This window comes from Heteronotia binoei, chromosome 17 (genome assembly GCF_032191835.1).
Source record: "Heteronotia binoei isolate CCM8104 ecotype False Entrance Well chromosome 17, APGP_CSIRO_Hbin_v1, whole genome shotgun sequence".
Taxonomy (NCBI): domain Eukaryota; kingdom Metazoa; phylum Chordata; class Lepidosauria; order Squamata; family Gekkonidae; genus Heteronotia; species Heteronotia binoei.
Genome location: NC_083239.1, coordinates 48,654,927 through 48,678,606, shown reverse-complemented (window position 1 = coordinate 48,678,606; position 23,680 = coordinate 48,654,927). Strand labels below are relative to the sequence as shown.

At 48.8% G+C, this 23,680-nt stretch overlaps 1 protein-coding gene across 1 annotated transcript in view; it reads right to left on the bottom strand.

Moving 5' to 3' along the window:
• The window catches only part of CAPN12 (calpain 12), a 52,326-nt gene that overhangs the window by 16,417 nt on the left and 12,229 nt on the right, over window positions 1-23,680 (bottom strand). Inside the window, exons 6-15 of the mRNA XM_060257755.1 lie at window positions 21,285-21,368; window positions 16,444-16,529; window positions 15,410-15,484; window positions 12,578-12,747; window positions 7,556-7,752; window positions 5,984-5,995; window positions 4,530-4,738; window positions 2,700-2,742; window positions 2,379-2,447; window positions 1,358-1,415 (exon numbers count right to left, since the gene is read on the bottom strand). Coding sequence (XP_060113738.1) covers window positions 1,358-1,415; window positions 2,379-2,447; window positions 2,700-2,742; window positions 4,530-4,738; window positions 5,984-5,995; window positions 7,556-7,752; window positions 12,578-12,747; window positions 15,410-15,484; window positions 16,444-16,529; window positions 21,285-21,368 — 1,003 coding nt within the window. The remainder of the gene's footprint in view (window positions 1-1,357; window positions 1,416-2,378; window positions 2,448-2,699; window positions 2,743-4,529; window positions 4,739-5,983; window positions 5,996-7,555; window positions 7,753-12,577; window positions 12,748-15,409; window positions 15,485-16,443; window positions 16,530-21,284; window positions 21,369-23,680) is intronic.

Below are 23,680 nucleotides of genomic sequence, written 5' to 3'. Positions count from 1 at the left end.
TCTGGGATTCAGAGGCTCTCCAGGGTCCGAGGCTGAGGTCTTTCCCATCACCCTCTGAATGGGGAGCTTCCCTTTAGCCACCATGGCTAGTAGCCTTTGATAGACTTATCCTCCATGAATCTCTCTCATCCCCCTTCAAAGATGTTTATTATTGTGGCCATCATGACATCCTTCGGCAGCCGATTCCACATTTTAATCACTCCGTGTGCAAAGTAGAATTTCCTTTTGTCCTTCCTGAACCCACTACCCATCAGCTTCGCTGGATGCCCTTGAATTCTAGCTTCTTGGGAGAGAGGGAGAAAGTTCCCTTTGTCAGCTCTCTCCAGCCTCCAGACACAATCTGATAAACCTCGATCCGTGCCCCTCCTCTTAGCTGTCTCTTTCCTCAACTGAGAAGTCTCTGACCCTTCAGCCTTTCCTCCTAGGGAAGTTGCTGCAGCCAACTCCTGAATCAGGGGCCATTTTGTAGAAACATAGCTTCCAGAGCTCATTAGCATGACTCGTTAGCATATTCCCCCCCCCCACTCCCCCGCCAAAAGCAACCTGACAAAAGAAAGGAGAGCCAGTTTGGTGTAGTGGTTAAGTGTGCGGACTCTTATCTGGGAGAACCGGGTTTGATTCCCCACTCCTCCACTTGCACCTGCTAGCATGGCCTTGGGTCAGCCATAGCTCTGGCAGAGGTTGTCCTTGAAAGGGCAGCTGCTGTGAGAGCCCTCTCCAGCCCCACCCACCTCACAGGGTGTCTGTTGTGGGGGAGGAAGGTAAAGGAGATTGTGAGCCGTTCTGAGACTCTTCGGAGTGGAGGGCGGGATATAAATCCAATATCTTCATCTTCTTCTTCTAAAGGAGAGCCCTGGGTGAACGAGGCCTGCTTGGGCTGGCTAGAGATCCAGCCAGCCCAAGCAGGCCTCACTCACCTGGGGCTCTCCTGGGCTGCCCTCCCCCAGTCAAAAGGCCACCCAAAATCACATAAGAAGTGGAGAAAGGGTGGTGTGGGCTTCTCCAGGGGTTAATGAGGACTGCTGGGGGTGTGGCAAAGCCCCTGGTGGCTGGCTGGCTGGCTGCTTTCCTAATCCAGGGATTGTTATGCAGCTGCACCTCTTATTCAATGGACAAGGTAGGTGGGGAGGAAGAGGGGGAAGGTTCAGGAGTCGCGCTCCTGTGAGCTCCTGCTGAATCGGAGGCCTGCCCCTAATCATCTCGGTTGCCCCTCCTCTGCACTTCTCCCTGCTGAGTTGAATGTCCCTTCCAGATTTGAAATTCTATGAAAAAGCATAGATGTGCGCTAAACAAGAGAAAAGAGAGGGGAGGGGAAAGGAATCAGGCAACGAGGGAGTCAGCGTTCACGAATACTCACGGCTGGCCATTGCCTTGTTGAGAATGTGCTGGAGTTCTGCGGTGCCTACTTGCTGATCCTTAAGCAATTTTAAAAAAAAATATCCAGGAAGTCAGAGAACTGCCCAGTCGCTTCTGGTCAGTGAGGTCCACAGGTTGCTCTCTCAGCCAGTCAGAGACTGTGGTTATAGCTGGGGTAGGGAACGTTGGCCCTCCAGATGGTTTTTTTTGCCTACAACTCCCAACAGCCCCAGCCATTGGCCATGCTGGCTGGGGCTGATGGGAGTTGTAGGCAAAAAAAAATCTGGCGAGCCAACGTTCCCTAGCCCTGCACCTTTCCTTCCACCTTGAAACCCGCTAGATGGCAACTATACTGTGAGCCTCCCAGATTTCTTCAAATGGCCAACCAACACCTCCACCATTCTCAGTTTCAGAGGGCCGGTTGTGCCTTTGAGAGCAAACCTCAAACAAGGCTCAAACAAAGACATTTCAAGGGGAAATGACAATGCGAGATTGCTGAATTTAAGCTAATTCACAAGTTCAGAACGATGCCTCCTCCCCCGCCATGACTGAACAAAAGAAGACGAAGACTGCAGATTTATACCCCACCCTTCTCTCTGAATCAGAGACTCAGAGCGGCTTACAATCTCCTCTATCTTCTCCCCCCACAACAGACACCCTGTGAGGTGGGTGGGGCTGAGAAGAAGTGGAAGAAGACTGCAGATTTATGCCCCGCCCTTCTCTCTGAATCAGAGACTCAGAGGGGCTCACAATCTCCTATATCTTCTCCCCCCACAACAGACACCCTGTGAGGTGGGTGGGGCTAAGAAGTGGAAGAAGACTGCAGATTTATACCCCACCCTTCTCTCTGAATCTGAGACTCAGAGGGGCTCACAAACTCCTCTATCTTCTCCTTGCCACAACACTCACTCTGTGAGGTGGGTGGGGCTGAGAAGGCCATCTATACTTTGTGCCATTTATACTTTGTCTTTCCTCCCCACAATAAAGGCATCGTAGTAAGCCTGTGCCTTGCACTCTGTTACCTGTCCCGCCTGCCCTAGGAACGTTTTCTCAAGCGTTTGGTCTTGCCCAGTTGTGGGTGCTTTCATCACCTGGAAAGGAAAGAGCATGCAATTTAACTCCCAGAAGTGCCCATCAACATCAGGACTCTGAAAAGACAGCCTGGGTGGTTATTTTTCTTACGTTATTTTGAAGTCTAGCAGTGGGAAACCATCTCTTGGTTATGCCTTTTAAGACTGCAGGACAGACAGACACAGAAGGTCCATACAAGAATGAACTAAACAAGCAAAATAAGCTATTCAAATGAAAGGAAGGAAGAAAGGAGGAAAGGAAGAATAAGTTACCTGCATTGTCTTCTCATCAGCCGTAATCTCATCGTCAATTTCCCTAGAACATAAGTGTTGGATATTCTTAGAGAAAAATATTATTTAGCAGAGCTAGAAATGAGCACGGCAGCAAAGACTATGCAGAGAACATATGTGTGTTTAAAAGAATAGGATTGTTTCACTTAAAACTATAGGGGAAGGGTAAACTGGGAAGAAAAATAACAGACACTAACTTCCTACATCTTTACAGTTAGAGAACAAACCTAGGAATGGCTTATCTTCTCCAAACTTAGACAAAGGGAGGAAGAGGAACCATAAAATGCAGAACAGCCAATGCATTGATTTTCAATCACAACACTTAATTGCAGGTCATTTAACTAAGACCTCCTTCAGACTTTTGCAGGCTTTCTCTTTAGCTAACATAAGAGCCCCGTGGCACAGAGTGTTAAAGCTGCAGTACTGCAGTCCTAAGCTCTGCTCACGACCTGAGTTCGATCCCCAGCGGAAGCTGGGTTTTCAGGTAGCCGGCTCGAGGTTGACTCAGCCTTCCATCCTTCTGAGGTCGGTCAAATGATACCCAGCTTGCTGGGGGGAAAGTGTAGGTGACTGGAGAAGGGAATAGCAAAGCACCCCGTAAAAAGTCTGCCGTGAAAACGTTGTGAAAGCAACGGCATCCCAGAGTATCCTGCCAGACTCCTGTTTACATAGCCTTGGAATGTTTATTGGTTTTAAGGTTTTATCTGTTTTAAATGTTTTAATTGTTTATTTATTCAAATAATTGTTTAATTTTATGTTTGACTAACTGTTGGGAGCCGCCCTAAGCCACTTGTGGGAAGGGCGGGATACAAATAATAAATAAATAAATAAATAAATAGAGTCAGAAACGACTGGTGTTTGCATGGGGGACCTTTCTTTTTCCTTTCCTTTCTTTAGCTAACAAATAGGTTACAGTAAACACATGTGACGTCCTGTTGACTAACAAAAACAAAGTTAACTCTATAATTACTGAAGTGTTGCAAACTTGCTAATCCCAACAATAAGTTAACATTCTCAAGAAATTTCTAAATTTGGAGAGCCGCCCACCAACCGCGATTCCCCGCAACAAGCACAGAGCTATGCATCCAACGACACCGAATTTACAGAACATTCGCCGCTGACAGAAGGACGCGCTCGATGAACTGACACAAGATGCGATGTTGGATTCAGCACCAGGTGGCTTTCCCAAAGGATTCGTGCAAGAGGAAAGATTATCGTCAGCCATGGCCGCTAAATGGAGCCTCCACATACGGAGACAGCATACCACAGAATCGCAGCTATCGGTCAGGGATCAACAAAATGATGTTTGTGACCTTCCCAGAAGCATCTAATCGTAGACAACTGGAAATGAAATGTTGAGCTAGATAGATCTTTGGTCTGATCTGGCAAGAACATGGTTTTTAGCAAATTAGAAGATTCAACAAATTGTCAAGAGATTTTATATATAACCAGAGCTTTTTTTTTTTGTAGCAGGAACTCCTTTGGATATCAGGTCATACACCCTGATGTAGCCAATCATGTAAGAGCTTACAGTAGGCCCTGTAAGAAGAGCCCTGTAAGCTCTTAGAGGATTGGCTACATCAAGGGGGTGTGGCCTGATATGCAAAGAAGCTCCTGCTAGAATTCCACCCCTGCAAATAACTACAATTCGCCACAGATGATTTGCCAAAAAGACCGAAATCTGCTTCCCCCCACATTCTGTTTGCATTGATATTGTGGCTGCAGCCACACCTCCACTGACAGGACTATCCCAAAATCACTCGGGCCTGAAACATGTTACAGATTAAAAAGCGTTTCGACAAGAGAACTCACGAGAACTGATGCGCCTTTTCAGTGAAGATGCGGAGGGTGAAATCTGCTTCCTCCAGGGGGTTTTGGGTGCTTGGGATGATCAGGTAGTCTCCGGGGGGCAGCTGAAGATGTCCCGTGATGTCCCTGGCATAGCCAAAGAAAGGATGGCCGACGGGTCTGAGACCAGGGAGAAGGGCCTTCCTTTGGGCGGTGCTGTTTGCCTGTAGATACTGGAGGAGGAGGAGAAGGAGGTTTTATACCCCACTTTTGCTCTTATCTGGGAGAACCAGGTTTGATCCCCTCTCCTCCACTTGTAGCTACTGGAATGGCCTTGGGACAGCCATAGCTCTTGCAGAGCCCCACACACAATGGCCAAAACCCATTGGCCATCAGGAGGTCCACCAGCAGGGCCAGAACTCCAGAAGCCCTCCCAATATTGCCCCTCCTAAGCACCAAGAATACAGAACATCACTACCCCAGACATAAGAACATAAGAGTAGCCATGTTGGATGAAGTCAATGGCCCATCCAGTCCAACACTGTGCCACACAATGGCCAAAACCCAGGTGCCATCAGGAGGTCCACCAGCAGGGCCAGAACTCCAGAAGCCCTCCCACTCTTGCCCCCCAAGCACAAGAATACGGAACATCACTACCCCAGACATAAGAATGTAAGAGAAGCCATGTTGGAGCAGGCCAATGGCCCATCCAGTCCAACACTCTGTGCCACACAGTGGCCAAAACCCAGGTGCCATCAGGAGCTCCACCAGCAGGGCCAGAACTCCAGACACCCTCCTACTCTTGCCCCCCAAGCACCAAGAAGACAGAGCATCATTGCCCAAGATATAAGAGCGTAAGAGAAGCAATGTTGGGATAAGTCAATGGTCCATCCAGTCCAAAACTCTGTGCCACACAATGGCCACAACCCAGGGGCCATCAGGAGGTCCACTAGCAGGGCCAGAACTCCAGAAACCCTCCCACTGTTGACCCCTCCCCCCAAACACCAAGAATACAGAGCATCATTGCCCCAGATATAAGAGCGTAAGAGAAGCAATGTTGGGATAAGTCAATGGATCATCCAGTCCAAAACTCTGTGCCACACAATGGCCACAACCCAGGGGCCATCAGGAGGTCCACTAGCAGGGCCAGAACTCCAGAAACCCTCCCACTATTGTCCCCCGAGCACCAAGAAGACAGAGCATCATGACTTTATCCTTTCTGCTCAACGGTGCCAATTTTGTTATGCAGCTGCCTAATCCCAGTCTGTGGAACATCGAGGTGTCTCAGATGACAGACTTTGGCCATTCCTGTTTCACACCCTTGGAGATAACCTCCCTTGATGTATTTACTTCCCTTTCCTATTCAGTCTGGCTTCTCTTCCTGTCCCGATTGCAGCCAAATGTCTTCTTGACTTCAGGATGCAGTAAACAATAGGGGAAAAGCAAAATCTCAAAAAGAAGTTGCTTGGATGGTTTACCTGCATGGGAACCTGGAAAAGAAAATGGAAGGGAGGAGAATTAAAATAAATCACTCGGAAAGCCATCGAACAAAAGCCAGAAAAGGAAATAAACACCAGACGTTGTTAGAACAAGTTTCTGTCTTTATTCCCGCTTCTTCTGGAGAGCCAGTTTGGTGTAATGGTTAAGTGTGCGGACTCTTATCTGGGAGAACCAGGTTTGATTCCTCACTCCTCCACTTGCACCTGCTGGAGTGGCCTTGGGTCAGCCACAGCTCTGGCAGAGGTTGTCCTTGAAGGGGCAGACTCTTATCTGGGAGAACCAGGTTTGATTCCCCACTCCTCCAATGGCACCTGCTGGAATGGCCTTGGGTCAGCCATAGCTCTGGCAGAGGTTGTCCTTGAAAGGGCAGCTGCTGTGAGAGCCCTCTCCAGCCCCACCCACCTCACAGGGTGTCTGTTGTGGGGGAGGAAGGTAAAAGAAATTGTGAGCCACTATGAGACTCTTCAGAGTGGAGGGCGGGATATAAATCCAATATCTTCTTCATCTTCTTCTCCTTCTTCTCCTTTTTCTGAGGTGCCAAAGAATAGGCAAGCCTAGAGCCGCTGCCTTTGAAGAAGACAGAAGTGTGGGAGACGTTTTGTTTTAAATGGTATGATTATTTACTATCCTAGGAGTTCTGCAGGTTTTTCAGGGACATAAGAACAGAAGAGAAGCCATGTTGGATCAGGCCAATGGTCCATCCAGTCCAACACTCTGTGTCACACAGTGGCCAAAAAACCCAGGTGCCATCAGGAGGTCCATCAGTGGGGCCAGGACACTAGAAGCCCTCCCACTGTGCCCCCCCAGTACCAAGAATACAGAGCATCACTTGCCCCAGACAGAGAGTTCCAACAACATGCTGTGGCTAATAGCCACTGATGGACCTCTGCTCCATAGGTTTATCCAGATCCCTCTTGAAGCTGGCTATGCTTGTAAGCAAAGCAAAAGCAAGCACACAGAGAGACAGCGGTAGGCCCAGAGTGATAGGATACTTTAAGGCATTGGAGTAACTCACTAGGTGGTCTTAAGCAAGCCACAACCCCCCAGCATCGGGTTGCAAAACCTCCAGGGAGGGTCTGGAGATCTCCCACTATTATGATTGAACTCCAGGCAATAGAGGTCAGCTCTCCTGGAGAAAATGGCTGCCTTGGAGGGTGGGCCGTATGAGGATTGGCTACATCAGGGGGTGTGCGGCCTAATATGCAAGGGAGCTCCTGCTAGAATTCCACCCCTGGGTGTAATCCAGGGGTGTCAAATGCCCAGCCCATGGGCCAGAACCAGCCCACCCATGGCTTTAAACAATCCCATGGGGCTCTTTTCCCTCCTCCCCTCCTGTCCTCATCCTTTGAAGCGCCAAGGCTGCCGGAGTTCCCAGCTCTTTCTGCCTTGTCTTTGCCGGCTGCAGCAGGAAGCAAGGTTGCAAAGGAAATGCGGAGTGGATTTTCCATTAAGGGCCCAGAGACCTCTTGCCTCACATTCCCTAATGACCAGCAGCCAAATCTCACTGACAAATCTCACAGTAGGCCTCCTAATAGGTCACACATGCCTACCTGGAAGATGTCAAAAGAGATGAGCAGGAAGTCCTTTCCTCTCTGTCTGCTCCTGCGCCGGTCTTTCTGCATCAGGGAAACGAGGAGAGTGCAGGTGGGATCTTGTCCTTGACGCTCCATTTTCTTTTGCCTCTTCACCTCCAGCTCATCCGGTTCCCGCAGAGACACGTGATACTGGGGGTTCATCCAGAAGGTGCCTACAGCTTTAGGGAATGGAATGTAAAAACGACTGTATGAATTCCAAATAAAACTTCCAATGACAAATAATCAGTCATTTCCACTCAGGTATGAGCACGACGACAGAACACGGAATGCTCCAAAAAATATACAAGAAGAAGAGAAGGTGCTGGATTTATATCCCGCCCTCCACTCCGAATTGCAGAGTCTCAGAGCGGCTCACAATCTCCTTTACCTTCCTCCCCCACAACAGACACCCTGTGAGGTAGGTGGGCCTGAGAGAGCTCTTACTGCAGCTGCCCTTTTAAGGACAGCTCTGCCAGAGCTATGGCTGACCCAACGTCATTCCAGCAGGTGCAAGTGGAGGAGTGGGGAATCAAACCAGGTTCTCCCAGATAAGAGTCTGCGCACTTAACCACTACACCAAACTGGCTCTCAATACAATACAATATTCACAAAAAAGTTCAAGGTACGTGGGAGAACCAATAGGCCAAAGAAGCCAAAATCTAAATTCTAATAATGGATGGAACTTAAAAGTCCAAAATCCCTTTCAAGCATCCAATGCTTCCATTTCCGTTGGACCTAGTTCTCATCCAAAAAAAGGTCAGCTCAGAGATATAGATGTTCTCTCGATGCGTTGCTAGCTAATATTGGCCGTGTTTCACAATAAATTGCTTTCTCGTGAGCCGACAACCCAGAAGCTTACCGTGGTGTCCAAAGACCTTCACAAAAGCCTTTGTGTATCGTTCCAGAAGGTGCCTATAGCTTTAGGGAAAGGGGCCAGGTCTTCGAATCAAAACCACTCAAATATTTGGACACGTTTTAGAAGTAGGATTGCCTGGTGTATGTTGGAAAATACTTGGAGATTTTTGGGGGTGGATTCGGGAGAGGGGACGGGGCTTCCCTCCCCCAGATAAACCCAGTTTATTGAGTAAAAATCAGATTACATCAAAATGAGAGTCGAAACACGAGTACAGCCATATGCTTGCCTATTTGTTACATGGATCCAAGCAGGAAGCCGTGCTGGTCTGAAGCAGCTGAGCAAAGCAGGAGTGAAGTGGCACTTTAAGATCAACCCATTTTTATTTAGAACGTCAGCTTTCGTAAAGCTTTCATGCTACTCAGATCAAGGGTTTGCTCAATTCGTTAATTTTACTATTCTGTCATTGTACCATTTTACATTCGAAACCACTGCCTACCAGATAATTTCACTTCACTGTCATTGGTTCTTAAATCTGTACCATGTTGCATTCTAGGCCACTGCCTACCAGCCACGTAGGGCTCTGCTCAGCTCTGTATGGCTTTGCTCACTGGGCTGGATTCCTCGTCTGATGAAGTGTGCTTAAGAGCACACGAAAGCTGACGTTGTAAATAAAAATTGGTTGGTCTTAAAGGTATGACTTGACTCCTACGTTATTTGTTACATAGGCGAGGGTGCTGTTACAGAAAAAGTGAGAAATCACTTAGACGGCAAGAGGCGCTAGTGAGCCCATCTAAATAACATGAGAGAAATGAAACCAAGTAAAACTAGGTGCATTTTTATCTTACATAAGACTAAACATGAGGGGGCGGGGTTTAGGGAAGGGAGGGGCCTCAGCATATTACAATATCATGGAGTGCTTTTTAAAAATGCCTTCTTTCCATAAGAAATCAGATTGAGGAGTCAGATTTAACCTGTTTAACCTGTCAAGACAGTGTGCGATTGCAATAAAAAAGGCCAACGCCATGCTGGGAGTTATTAGGAAGGGAATTGAAAACAAATCAGCCAGTATTATAATGCCCCTGTATAAATCGATGGTGCGGTCTCATTTGGAATACTGTGTACAATTCTGGTCACCACACCTCAAAAAGAATATTATAGCATTGGAAAAAGTGCAGAAAAGGGCAACTAGAATGATTAAAGGTTTGGAACACTTTCCGTATGAAGAAAGGTTAAAACGCTTGGGGCTCTTTAGCTTGGAGAAACGTCGACTGCGGGGTGACATGATAGAGGTTTACAAGATTATGCATGGGATGGAGAAAGTAGAGAAAGAAGTCCTTTTCTCCCTTTCTCACAATACAAGAACTCGTGGGCATTCAATGAAATTGCTGAGCAGTCGGGTTAGAACGGATAAAAGGAAGTACTTCACCCAAAGGGTGATTAACATGTGGAATTCACTGCCACAGGAGGTGGCGGTGGCTACAAGCATAGCCAGCTTCAAGAGGGGATTGGATAAGCATATGGAACAGAGGTCCATCAGTGGCTATTAGCCACAGTGTGTGTGTGTGTGTGTGTATTTGGCCACTGTGTGACACAGAGTTTGGACTGGATGGGCCATTGGCCTGATCCAACATGGCTTCTCTTATGTTCTTATGTGACACAGAGTGTTGGACTGAAGGGGCCATTGGCCTGATCCAACATGGCTTCTCTTATGTTCTTATGTGACACAGAGTGTTGGACTGGATGGGCCATTGGCCTGATCCAACATGGCTTCTCTTCTGTTCTTATGTGACACAGAGTGTTGGACTGAAGGGGCCATTGGCCTGATCCAACATGGCTTCTCTTATGTTCTTATGTGACACAGAGTGTTGGACTGAAGGGGCCATTGGTCTGATCCAACATGGCTTCTCTTATGTGACACAGAGTGTTGGACTGGATGGGCCATTGGCCTGATCCAACATGGCTTCTCTTCTGTTCTTATGTGACACAGAGTGTTGGACTGAAGGGGCCACTGGCCTGATCCAACAGGGCTTCTCTTATGTTCTTATGTGACACAGAGTGTTGGACTGAAGGGGCCACTGGCCTGATCCAACATGGCTTCTCTTATGTTCTTATGTGACTCAGAGTGCTGGACTGGATGGGCCATTGGCCTGATCCAACAGGGCTTCTCTTATGTTCTTATGTGACTCAGAGTGTTGGACTGGATGGGCCATTGGCCTGATCCAACAGGGCTTCTCTTATGTTCTTATGTGACACAGAGTGTTGGACTGGATGGGCCATTGGCCTGATCCAACATGGCTTCTCTTATGTTCTTATGTGACTCAGAGTGTTGGACTGGATGGGCCATTGGCCTGATCCAAAAGGGCTTCTCTTATGTTCTTATGTGACTCAGAGTGTTGGACTGAAGGGGCCATTGGCCTGATCCAACATGGCTTCTCTTATGTTCTTATGAAATAATGAAGAACAGGGGCACCTTCTTTGGGGGCTTGTAGAATTGGACCCCTGGTCCAATCGTTTTGAAACTTGGGGAGAGGCACCGGATGCTATACTGAAATTTTGGTGCCTCTGTCTCAAAAAACAGCCCCTCTGGAGCCCCTGATACCCAAGGATCAATTTTCCATTATACCCTATGGGAACCAGTCTCCATGGGTTATAATGGAGTGCCCAGCAGACATTTCCCTCCCCCCGCACACACACACACACACACACACACACACTGCTTTCTGATAACCCTGAAGTGGTAGGAGGGCCTCCAAACCGGGGGATCCCCTGCCCCCAACTGGGGAATGTGCAGTCCACAAAGAGAATCATGGCAATTGTAGGCAGAGAAGTCCAAAGCACAAGGCTTTCCGTGAAAACCAGCCTCCGTACAACCAACAAACTCACCAAACAATTCAACAATTACAAAAGCAGATATTAGTTCATGATAGACCATACAATTAGTCCTTAGCAAGATAAGGAACGTATTCACCGAGAATCAATCCAGTCTTTACAGCAATCAGTGCTCAGTTCATTCCAAGGAATCCTGGTGAAATAGTTGGGAAATCGATCAATGTCTCTCAATAGATGCAGCCAGCAATCCAAAAGGTGGAAAAGAACAAGGTCGTACTGGAACCCTTGTTTCGCACAGGCTCCTTTGAGCTTTGAAGTGCATTTCAGTGGTGTAATGGAATGGTGTTTTTTGCCCAGGGTATGAAAATGTTGTAAAAAGCTCGAAGGAGCCTGTGCGAAACAAGGGTTCCAGTACGACCTTGTTCTTTTCAACCTTTTGGATTGCTGGCTGCAACTATTTCACCAGGATTCCTTGGAATGAACTGAGCACTGGTTGCTAGAAAGACTGGATTGATTCTTGGTGAACACGTTCCCTGTGTCAGACGTGTAACTTAGCTGTAGTATGATGTAACTGCTTGACATGAATAACGCCATATTGCACTCTGCTGTGACCCTGCTTTTACTAACCGTGAGAACAGCAACCTGTATTCTTCCCTAGAGCAATCCCTAACCGCAAGGAGAGGAATTTCACACTCGGCCTAGAAACCATCTGGGGCCTTTGAAGTTAGCATTCTCAAGGCAACTAGTGGGTAGCTTCCTGGGAGAGAGATAAGGGAGTATGGGAAGCGCCGACTGTCTCTGAGGGTGTGAAAATGTTGTATTGTTCCCTTTCTCTGAAACGCACAAAAAGGCAAGGCATAGCCTTGAAAGTTATCAAACTCAACTTGCTTCTACACTAGACTGATTGTTCTCAAATAAATTGATTAATTTTGTAACATTATGATCCGTCTCCATTTGAAGTTCCTCGTCTGACACCCTGTTTTGCTAAGGACTAATTGTATGGTCTATCATGAACTAATATCTGCTTTTGTAATTGTTGAATTGTTTGGTGAGTTTGGTTGAACGGAGGCTGGTTTTCACGGAAAGCCTTGTGCTTTGGCTTTCTCTCCCAACTGGGGATTGGCAACCCCACCTTCCTCGGTTCTCTCCCTTTTATCAAGTTTAGATTGTATGCACCTTGGGACGGAGGCCTATCTGAGTAGTGTTTTTTGCTTATGCTCCCCAGACGGTGGTGTTTTATCTTATCCGGGAGCTCCCCCCAGGTTTTCTAGCGGCCCTCAGTCCAACCCAGGGCGCTCCATCGCCGAGATTACCTGAAGGGTTGAAGTTCTGCCGTCCCCCGGCCGTGTAGCCTCTGACCCAGCAGCCTTGGAAGCAGCTGAGATTCCAGCTGGAGGGTGTTTCCTTCCCCTGGAGTTCATCCGCACTCAAATGGCAGAGTTCCAGGGTATCAAAGTGACGGACAAAATCGACCAGCTGCATCCTGAGAGCAGAAGCAAAGTGGAGAAATAAGAGGGGTTTTGAGCAATTAAAAGGACAGTTCCAAGTTGCACCCCCGCCGCCCTTGTAGACAGACCGGATCAGAATGCCTTTGCTCCTTCTGTTTATCTCTACCTCCCTTTGGTGTCTCATTTATGTAATTCTTTTTACTGTTAAGTCCCTTGGTGCCCTAACCTGATCTCATCAGATCTCAGAATCTGTAATGTACTGGGATCGGCGCAGTAAGAGACCAGAGTCGGAGAGTGATTTCAGCAAGCTTTACTTCAGGAACACACACACACAGACTGAGCTCTGTTCAAACTTCCCGCTCCTTTATACAATTCTTCCCCCCTTCTGATTGGTCCTTAACTATCTACATGGATTGGCTATTTACAGGGCCCTAAGGGCCTATCAGGGTACAGTATGAGCCTGGATGTTGATTGGCTACTTATGTTTCAATCCTTCCCCTGATTGGGCACGCTTAGGCCTTCTCTGGAACCCTGGTGTGGAGTTCAAGCTCTGGCTTGTTCGGCTTCCCTCCAAAAGTAACAGTTCTCCCATTTGAGCCTAGGACACAACAGAATCTAAGCAGGGTCAGTCTACTTGGCCTAAGCAGGGTTGCTACACAGAGGTGAGTAATGACAAGCCACCTCTGATAGGGCTGCCAGGTCTGTGTTGGGAAATACCTGGTGGTTTGGAGGTGGAGCCAGGAGAGGGCGGGGTTTGGGGAGGGGAGGGGCCTCAGCATGGTGCAATGCCACAGAGTCCACCCTTCTGAGCAGCCATTTTCTCCAGGGGATAATATAAGGAAATCACCGGAAACAATGTAACTTTCACAACACCGTGTACAAATATATTTAGTGCAAACTGAATTGAACAAAAAGAACAGAACACTGAGTATACAGTATAAGTAATATCCCTCCACAAAGTCTTTCCACAGCCTGGAAGTTGGCTTCTTCTAATAGACACAGGGATGGGCATAATCCTTTGAACTCAGCGCTCGACTCCAAACGGCATGGAGAAAGTAAGGAGGAACCGCTTATTGCAGGACTCCTCACGATTTTGATGGAATATACTGTACTTCATCAGCCTCCTTTTCTCGACATTATGCGGAGCCTTAACTACATTTCTTTCCACAGCCTGGAAGTCGGCTTCTTCTAATAGACACAGGGGTGGACAAAATCCTTTGAACTCAGCGTTCGACTCCAAATGGCACGGAGGAAGTAAGGAGGAACTGTTTATTGCAGAACTCCTTGCGATTTCGATAGAATATACTGTACTTCATCAGCCTCCTCTCGACGTTATACGGAGCCTTAACTACATTTCTTTACACATGGATTAATGCATGCTCTTCTACAGGTGCTGCCGCATAACGTCGAGAGGAAGAGGCTGATGAAGTATATTCTATTGAAATCACGAGGAGTCCTGCAATAAGTGGTTCCTCTTTACTTGCTCTGTGCTGTTTGGAGTCGAATGCTGAGTTCAAAGGATATTGCCCACCCCTGTGTCTATTAGAAGAAGCCGACTTTCAGGCTGTGGGAAGACTCTGTGGGGACATTACTTATACTGTATACTCAGTGTTCTGTTCTTTTTGTTCAATTCAGTTTGCACTAAATATATTTGTACATGGTGTTGTGAAAGTTACAGTGTTTCCGGTGATTTCCTCATATTATCCATTTTCTCCAGGGGAGTTGATCTCTGCCAGCTAGAGATCAGTTGAAAAAGCAGGCGAACCCAGTATTTAACAACATATCAAGAGGTTGGATTCCAGATCCCCAATGCCATTAGTAGGGTGGCCCCTCAGGGAACAGAACCGGAGGCGGTGGAGACAGGGTGTCATGAGCCCTGAAAAGGAGGAAATGGAAGGGTTAACAGACCTGGAAGAGTTGCCAGCCAGTTCCTCAGCTGAACAAACAGCAGCTGGCCCATCAATCACTTTCCAGGCACCAATGTCAGCTGTTGACAATCAATCTCCTCCAAGCTCTCCTCCTCCCATCTCAAGAGTTCGAAGCAGACTCCAGAAAGAACTTTCAGAGCAAAGACATGAGGCACGCTGAGGCTTCAGATCTCTCAGCCCTTCTAGCAGAGTCACTGCCACCCAGGGAGCAGGCTGATTGAGTCTCCCATATAGCTCCCACCCAGGACCTGGTAACCTTGTGGAAGCAACAAGTCTATTCTCTGGCTTGCATCCACGCTCCTTCCTGATCCTGACCTGCTTGATTTCCTTGGCACCCTGACCTTTTGACTTTTGGACATCGACTTCTGATTCCAGTTTGTGATTCTGCATTGGTGACCTGGCTCCTGATTGACTTCCTGGACTTTGACCTTGAACTGGCTTTGGACTCCTGCCTGCCTGCACCCTGAGAACGTGACATGGGGTATGTGGGAAATTCAAATCCATTTCCGCCCATTTCAAAAACCGCTGTGCTGACCAGTGTTCCCGCTAAACTGAGTTAGCATGAGCTAGCTCACAGATTCTTAGCTTCCAGCTCACCCATTTTTGTCTTAGCTCAGGAAGGATGACCCCGGAGCGCAATAATGTATGCAGTAGCTCACCACTTTTAACGCCAGTCGCTCACAAAGTAGAACTTTTGCTCACAAGTCTTTGCAGCTCAGAGGGAACATTGCTGACAAAGCTCCGTAAGAGATGAGCGCAACTCTCTTACCAAAACTCTCCATCTTCCTTGCTCACGCGCAGCTTGTTCTGGAGGACAGGATCCAAATCCGACCACAGCGGGGAACTGAAGAAGAAGATATTGGATTTATATCCCGCCCTCCACTCCGAAGAGTCTCAGAGGGGCTCACAATCTCCTTTCCCTTCCTCCCCCACAACAGACACCCTGTGAGGTGGGTGGGGCTGGAGAGGGCTCTCACAGCAGCTGCCCTTTCAAGGACAACCTCTGCCAGAGCTCTGGCTGACCCAAGGTCATGCTAGCAGGTGCAAGTGGAGGAGTGGGGAATCGAACCCGGTTCTCCCAGATAAGAGTCCGCACACTTAACCACTACACCAAACTGGCTCTCTGGCCAAAGGGAAGAAAAGCCAAATGTAATGTGGGTTGAGATTTTCAAGAAAAGAGCTAGAGAGCGGAAGCATGAAATGCTACATACCCCCTTGCTCCTAGAGCCGAAGCCTACGTTGGCCAACGCTCAGTGTTGAACGCTGGGATGGGGAAATTCTATCGAGCGGGGGCGGGGAGGGGGAAGTCTGGGGAGGGTTGGGCTTGGATTAAAAGGCAAAAAGAAATACCCTGAAATCAGAACCATGGGCTCAATAGATCAGCTTCTATTCAGAAGCAGAGTTGCCAGGTCTGTGTTGGAAAACACCTGGAGACTTTGAGGGTGGAGCCAAGAGAGGGCGGGGTTTGGGGATGGGAGGGGCCTCAGCACGGTCCGATGCCCTAGACTCCACCCTTCCGAGCAGCCATTTTCTCCAGGGGGAGCTGATCTCTGCCAGCTGGAGATCAGTTGTCAAAGCGGGAGCTCTCCGGGCCCCACCTGGAGGCTGGTAACCCTATCTGGCCTCTAGGCATCAAATATCGATTGTCCCAGCTTCACATTCGACCTTTGCAAGCCAAAGTAAAGTTGCAGTATCTCGCTTATCATCAGACACCTTTTTCCAACATGCCCGCCCCATCTGGGCATTCCACCTGCCCCACGCACAGCCACTCTCCTGCCCACAACGCCGTCAGGGCATACTCACTGGTCGCTCCAACGCCCTCGCCACTCCACTTTGCCCCAGGGGTTCCGCAGCCGGATCAGCTTCACCTTCTTGCCCCCCACGTCCAGCTAGGAATTGGAAGAGAAAGTAGGAGGGGAAGAGGATGGGCTTTATAGAAAACCACTTGAGCGTATAATTCAGGTGCCCAGATGCGGATGGGACACCTCTGCCCAGGTGCATAAAAATAGAAACTTGGCCAGTAACAGCTTTTACCAGCCTACCAAACGCCGGCCCCCCTAGAGATGCCAAACTCCAGGGGTGGAATTCTAGCAGGAGCTCCTTTGCATATGAGGCCACACCCTCCTGATGTAGCCAATCCTCCAAGAGCTTATAAGAAAGAGCCTTGTAAGCTCTTGGAGGATTGGCTACATCAGGAGGGTGTGGCCTCATATGCAAAGGAGCTCTTGCTAGAATCCCACCCCTGCCAACCTCCAGGTGGTACAGAAAAGCGAAAAAAAAGTCACACAGTACATGGAACTAGCAAACCACAAGGCACTGTGTGGGAACGGCATCTCGAGCAGCTACTCCATTCAAAGGTATATCGTTCAATAAAAATCCAAGTTATATAAATGCCTCCATTTATTTGCTGCATAAATCTTGATCAACAAAACAGGAAGTGTGGGAAAATTAATTTGATAGAAATATTCGAAGTTCACTACTGTTAACTGTTCGCGGAGGCACTCCAACATAAACCAGCACCAGCGAAAAATCAATAAAATGAATCAACCACGTGACAAGGCAAAACCGGTCTGTTCTGTTTTGCTCAAAGCTTTACCTAAGCACAGCTTTTTCATTCAAAACACATTTTCAATAGTTACATCCAGGGTTTTTTTTTTGTAGCAGGAATTCATTTGCATATTAGGCCACACCGCCCTGATGCAGCCAATCCTCCAAGAGCTTACAGGGCCCTTCTTACAGGCCCTACTGTAAGCTCCAAGAGGATTGGCTACATCGGGGGGGGGGGGGTGGCCTAATAGGCGAAGGAGCTCCTGTTACAAAAAAAGCCCTGAGGAGGGGAGAGACCTCTCCTCAGAGTTTAATGCCATTGAATCCACCTTCCAAAGCAGCCATTTTCTCCAGGCTAGGGTTGCCAAGTCCAATTCAAGAAATATCTGGGGACTTTGGCGGTGGAGCCAGGAGACATTGGGGCGGAGCCAGGAGCAAGGCTGTGACAAGCACGACTGAACTCCAAAGGGAGTTCTGGCCATCACATTTCAAGGGACGGCACACCTTTTAAATGCCTTCCTTCCATAGGAAATAATGAAGGATAGGGGCACCTTCTTTTGGGGCACATAGAATTGGACCCCCCGGTCCAATCTTTTTGAAACTTGGAGGGTACTTTGGGGAGAGGCGCCAGATGCTTCACTGCAAATTTGGGGCCTCTGCCTCAAAAAACAGCTCCCCCAGAGCCCCAGATACCCACGGATCCATTCTCCATCATATCCTATGGAAATACATCTCCATAGGGAATAATAAAGTTCCCAGCAGACATTTCCCTCCCCTCCCCCTGCTTTCTGAAGCGGGGGGAGGGCCTCCAAACCGGGGGATCCCCTGCCCCCACCTGGGGATTGGCAACCCTACTCCAGGCGAACTGACCTCTGTTGCCAGGAGATCAGTTTTTATCCCAGGAGATCTCCAGCCACCACCTGGAGGCTATTACAGAATAAACCTTATCTGTGCCCAGGCCTTCTGTCCATCAGAATGCAAGCCAGCCTCCGTAGCTCAGTTATAGTTTTTTCACCAAGCAGCATCAGGTGATGATGACAGCCAATCAGCAGCCAGTCTTGCTGGTACCCCGTGAAATGAGCTCATCACTCCCCACCTGCCACCCGTGTAGGGTTGCCAAGTCCCTCTGCTGCTGTCATTGCACTGGGGATGCTCTAGGACTCGCGGTAAAACTCTATGGTACCATAGAGTTTTATTACGAATCCTAGAGCGTCACACTGGGTGGTACCATAGAGTCTTACCTCGAGTCCTAGAGCATCCCCAGCATGACATCCCTGGTGCGATGACATCACTTCCGGGTGACATCATTGCGCAGGGCACATAGTGCGGCGAAGGGGGGGTCTTTGGGGGTGGAAATCTCCCCCCTCCCAGTGGCCTGCTCCATGCTGGCAGGTTGGGGGCCTTGAGGTTGGAGGATCTCCTGCCCCCGGCAGGAGCTTTAGCATCCAAGAAGAAGAAGATATTGGATTTATATCCCGCCCTCCACTCCGAAGAGTCTCAGAGCGGCTCACAATCTCCTTTACCTTCCTCCCCCACAACAGACACCCTGTGAGGTGGGTGGGGCTGGAGAGAGCTCTCACAGCAGCTGCCCTTTCAAGGACAACCTCTGCCAGAGCTATGGCTGACCCAAGGCCATGCTAGCAGGTGCAAGTGGAGGAGTGGGGAATCAAACCCAGTTCTCCCAGATAAGAGTCTGCCCTTTCAAGGACAACCTCTGCCAGAGCTATGGCTGACCCAAGGCCATTCCAGCAGCTGCAAGTGGAGGAGTGGGGAATCAAACCCGGTTCTCCCAGATAAGAGTCTGCCCTTACAAGGACAACCTCTTCCAGAGCTATGGCTGACCCAAGGCCATTCCTGCAGCTGCAAGTGGAGGAGTGGGGAATCCAACCTGGTTCTCCCAGATAAGAGTCTGCCCTTTCAAGGACAACCTCTGCCAGAGCTATGGCTGACCCAAGGCCATTCCAGCGGCTGCAAGTGGAAAAGTGGGGAATCAAACCCGGTTCTCCCAGATAAGAGTCTGCACACTTAACCACCACACCAAACCAAAGAGAGTTCATGGGAAAGTAGAAGTAGGAAAACCCAGTTTCCGTGAAACCAACCTCGAATAAGAAACCCAAGAAGTAGGAAATGAATATATATATTTTTAAACAAATATAGAAAATCAAGCCACATAAAATAGTAACAACTAAAACATATAAATATTGGAAATCAAGCCACATATAATGAAAACTAAGCCATGTACAATAGTAAATCTAGCCTCACGTAACAATGAAAGAAGGAACTTGATGAAGTGGGAAAAACCACCTTCAATTAAAGTCCATAAAATCCAGTGATAAATATGAATCCAAATCTTCCAAAGTCCTTTCCAGATGCATTAAGCACGGAGATCCAAAGATGGGATAGGACTCCATTGTCCCCGTTTCACAATCGCTTATTCTCTAGCTGAATGTTTCACAACCAAGACACGGCAAGAATGCTCCAAAGCACTACCAAAAAGTTGGGTGCAGCAGCCTTGACAAAGCAAGAAGAAGCAATTGTGAAATGGGGACAATGGAGTCCTATCCCGTCTTTGGATCTCCGTGCTTAATTGCATTTGGAAAGGACTTTGGAAGATTTGGATTCATATTTATCACTGGACTTTATGGACTTTAATTGAAGGTGGTTTTCCCCACGTCATCAAGTTCCTTCTTTCGTTGTTACGTGAGGCTAGATTTACTATTATATGTAGCTTGATTTCCAATATTTATATGAGGCTTTATATATGTGCCCCAGAGAGCACTACAGTCAGGGTCCCAAAATCTTCTTCAAATTCCAGGACTGAAAGAAGTTCGATTGTCCACTACTAGAGCCTGAGCAATTTCGACAATAGCCCTCCCTCTGTGGGATGCCCTCCCTGAAAACATCAGGGCCCTGCGGGACCTGCCACAATTCCGCCAGGCCTGTAAAACCGAATTATTTAAGCTTGCCTTCAACAGTTAGGAAGGAAAGGTCCCCTGTGCGAGCACCAGTCGTTTCTGACTCTGGGGTGACGTTGCTTTCACAACGTTTTCATGGCAGACTATTTACCTGTGGCCCCGTGGCGCAGAGTGGTAAAGCAGCAGTACTGTGGTCTGAACTCTCTGCTCACGACCTGAGTTCGATTCCGGCGGAAGCTGGATTCAGGTAGCCGGCCCGAGGTTGACTCAGGCTTCCATCCTTCCGAAGTCGGTAAAATGAGTCCCCAGCTTGCTGGGGGGAAAGTGTAGATGACTGGGGAAGGCAAGGGCAAACCACCCCGTAAAAAGGTCTGCCATTGAAACGTTGTGAAAGCAACATCACCCCAGAGTCGGAAACGACTGGTGGTTGCACAGGGGACCTTTCCTTTCCTTTCCTTTCCTTTCCTTTCCTTTCCTTTCCTTTCCTTTCCTTTCCTTTCCTTTCCTTTCCTTTCCTCAATAGTTAAGGAGAGGTAGCAAATGTCCCACAGCACTAGCAGTCCCACTGGACAAATATAGATATTCAGAAACATCGACGTGCATCTTGGATTTGATGGTTAAAACGTGTGGATTGATTTTATCGTATATTGTTCTTAATATTCGATGTGGTTTTTGGCTCTTGTTGGCCGCCCTGAGCCCGTTGGGGGAGTGCGGGATATAAATTTGATAAAATAAAATAAATTTCGTTGTTACTATTAGATGTGGCTTGATTTTCTATATTTGTTTTAAAAATATAAATTTCCTGCTTCTTGGGTTTCTTATGGGAGGCTGGTTTCCCGGCAGGAGATTGGCAGCTCCACACCTATGGGCTGCAGGTTCTAATGACCCCTTTCCAGCTCTGGCCTTGAAGATGATAAGGGCTGTACAGGCAGAGAGGTCAGTGAGTAACCCTTGCAGGATAGAACAAGCCCATTACCATTCACAGCAACCCTTGAGAGGGGGAGCCAGTCGTGGGTGCTTTGCCTCACCCAAGCACTCTTCTCTCCCCAAAACATGTCGTCTTGGCCTTCCCTCATTTCCCATCAGACTCACCGGGCTTCATCTTGTTCTGCTGGCTGTCCTTCCGCTACTTTCACCTACAGCTCACAGGAGGAAGAAAAGACAGAACTTCCCAAGGCTTACCTTGTAGACCGCTGTGATGGAGTAAGCATGCCCCTTCACCAGTCCCTCCGGGGTATTTGCTTCCCTCTCCTGGAGGTCTTTAATCTGAAGGCAATCGAAATGGCTTATCAGGATAACATCAGGCCCAGGTTCGCTTCTGTCAGCTTTTGGATCGGTTCCGGAGAGCTCAGCTTTGAATAGGGTTGCCAATCCCTAGATGGACTGGCAGGGGATCCCTTGGTTTGGAGCCTCTCCCCCTGCCCTTCAGGGTCATCAGAAAGCAGGGCCGGGAGGGAAATGTCGGGCTGGGACATGTGTATTTAAGATTAGGTAGCAGAGATATAGATTTTATAAAGAACACAAACATAAATATATATATTTTTTAAAAAACTTGTTAAAAACATGTTAGTGCTCATTGGTCTTAAGGATGCTTTCTTTGTATTTCTCTCATTGGATCCAGGGAACTGAGCAAAGGAAGCTCTGGCTCTTTCCTTCCTTCCCCAGGAGGAGCTTCAGCCAGTAAAAGAAAGAGGCTGGGCTCAGCAACTCTGCTGTGTGATTGAGAGAGCCTGGCAAAACAAGCTCTGCCTACCCCCGTTCCTCCCCAAGGGAGGAGCCTCATCCAATGGAGAAAATAGAAGTTTTGCTCTGTAACTCCTGTGAAATTGAGCAAGCCTTGCAAAGCAAGCTGTGATGCAGAAGGAAGCCAGAGGTTGGGAGAAGGAAGCAGATGACAGCCAGTTACTCGGCGGCCTGATAGGAGACCTCCGGGGGCCTGATTTGGCCCCCAAACTGCATGTTTGACACCCCTGCCATGGGGTATAATAAAGAATTGATCTGTGGGTGTCTGGGCCTCTAGGGGGCTGGTTTTTGAGATAAAAGCACCAAATCTGTAGCATAGCATCCGGCGCCTCTCCTCAAAAAACCCTCCAAGTTTCAAAAAGACTGGACCAGGGGGTCCAATTCTATGAGCCCCAAAAGAAGGTGCCCCTATCCGTCATTATTCCAAATGGAGGGAAGGCGTTTAAAAGGTGTGTGATCCCTTCAGATGTGATGGCCAGGCAGAACTCCCTTTGGAGTTCAATGGTGCATGTCATACCCTTGCTCCTGGCTCCACCCCCAAAGTCCCCAGATATTTCTTGAGTTGGACCTAGCACCCCTAGCTTTAAATGGCTCTATGTTGGAAGCTGATAAGAGTTGCTCTTTCCTTTTGATGCTGTTCTGGCTACCGGCTGGACGTTCCTTTGTTAGGCTGGAGCCCAGGAGGGTTACCTCAGTGGGTGCTTATGGTCAGGAGATGGTCTAAACTGGGCTTCCCAAGGTGGTGCCCACAGGCCCCTCTCCTGGTGCCAGCCAACTTTTAGAAAGTGGGTGGTAGGGTTGCCAAGTCCAATTCCAGAAATATCTGGGGACTTTGGGGGTGGAGCCAGGAGACACTGGGGTGGAGCTAGGAGCAAGGGTGTGACAAGCACAATTGAACTCCTTCCCTCCACCCTCCCCTTCTCCGATTCCACCCCAGAGGCGGAGTGGAGCGGGCGCCGCCGCCGCGCTGCTGCCGCCTCTTCCCCGCCCCACCGCAGCCGCTCCTCCGAGATGGGCCCAGCCTGAGCCCATCTCAGAGGAGCAGCCATGGAGCAGCCGAGGCGAAACCAGAGAAGGGGAGGGGAGGGTGGAGGCAGGCCAGGAGCATGGCCCGCCACGCTCCTGGCCTGCCCCCCCCGACTCCACCTCAGAGTCAGAGCGGAGCGGGCGATGCCGCCGTGCCGCCGCCGCCCCCTCCCCGCTGCTCCTCCGAGATGGGCCCAGCCTGAGCCCATCTTGGAGGAGCAGCCACGGTGAAGCGGAGAAGAGGCGGCAGCCGTGCAGCGGCATCACCCGCTCTGAGATGGGGCAGCTCGCCACGCTCCTTGGTGCCATTTCCCCCCTCCCCCCGCTTCTGTTTTTTTGGGGAGCGGGGGAAGAGGCTGGAAATCCTGGGGTCCCCCTCCAGGGCGGGAGGGTTGGGAAGCCTAGTGGGTGGAGCCAAAAGGAGCTTTTAAACAGCAGGGCTTCTGATTGGCTGTGCAATTTTTCTTTTAAAGATGTAACTTTGGCAGAAATTGCCCCCAATAGTGCATGAATCTTCACTGTGTGACTGAAGATAAGCCGTGTGTATGGGGGACAAATGCTTTCAAAACATTACAGGGCTTTTTTTTTTGTAGCAGGAGCTCCTTTGCATATCAGGCCACACACCCCTGATGCAGCCAATCCTCCTGGAGCTTACAGTACGCCCTGTAAGAAGAGCCCTCTCTTGGAGGATTGGCTACATCAAGGAGTGTGGCCTAATATGCAAAGGAGTTCCTGCTACAAAAAAAGCCCTGCAAAATAATATTTTCACTCTGAAAGGCAGGCTGTTATAAAGAGCTTCTTCATGAAAT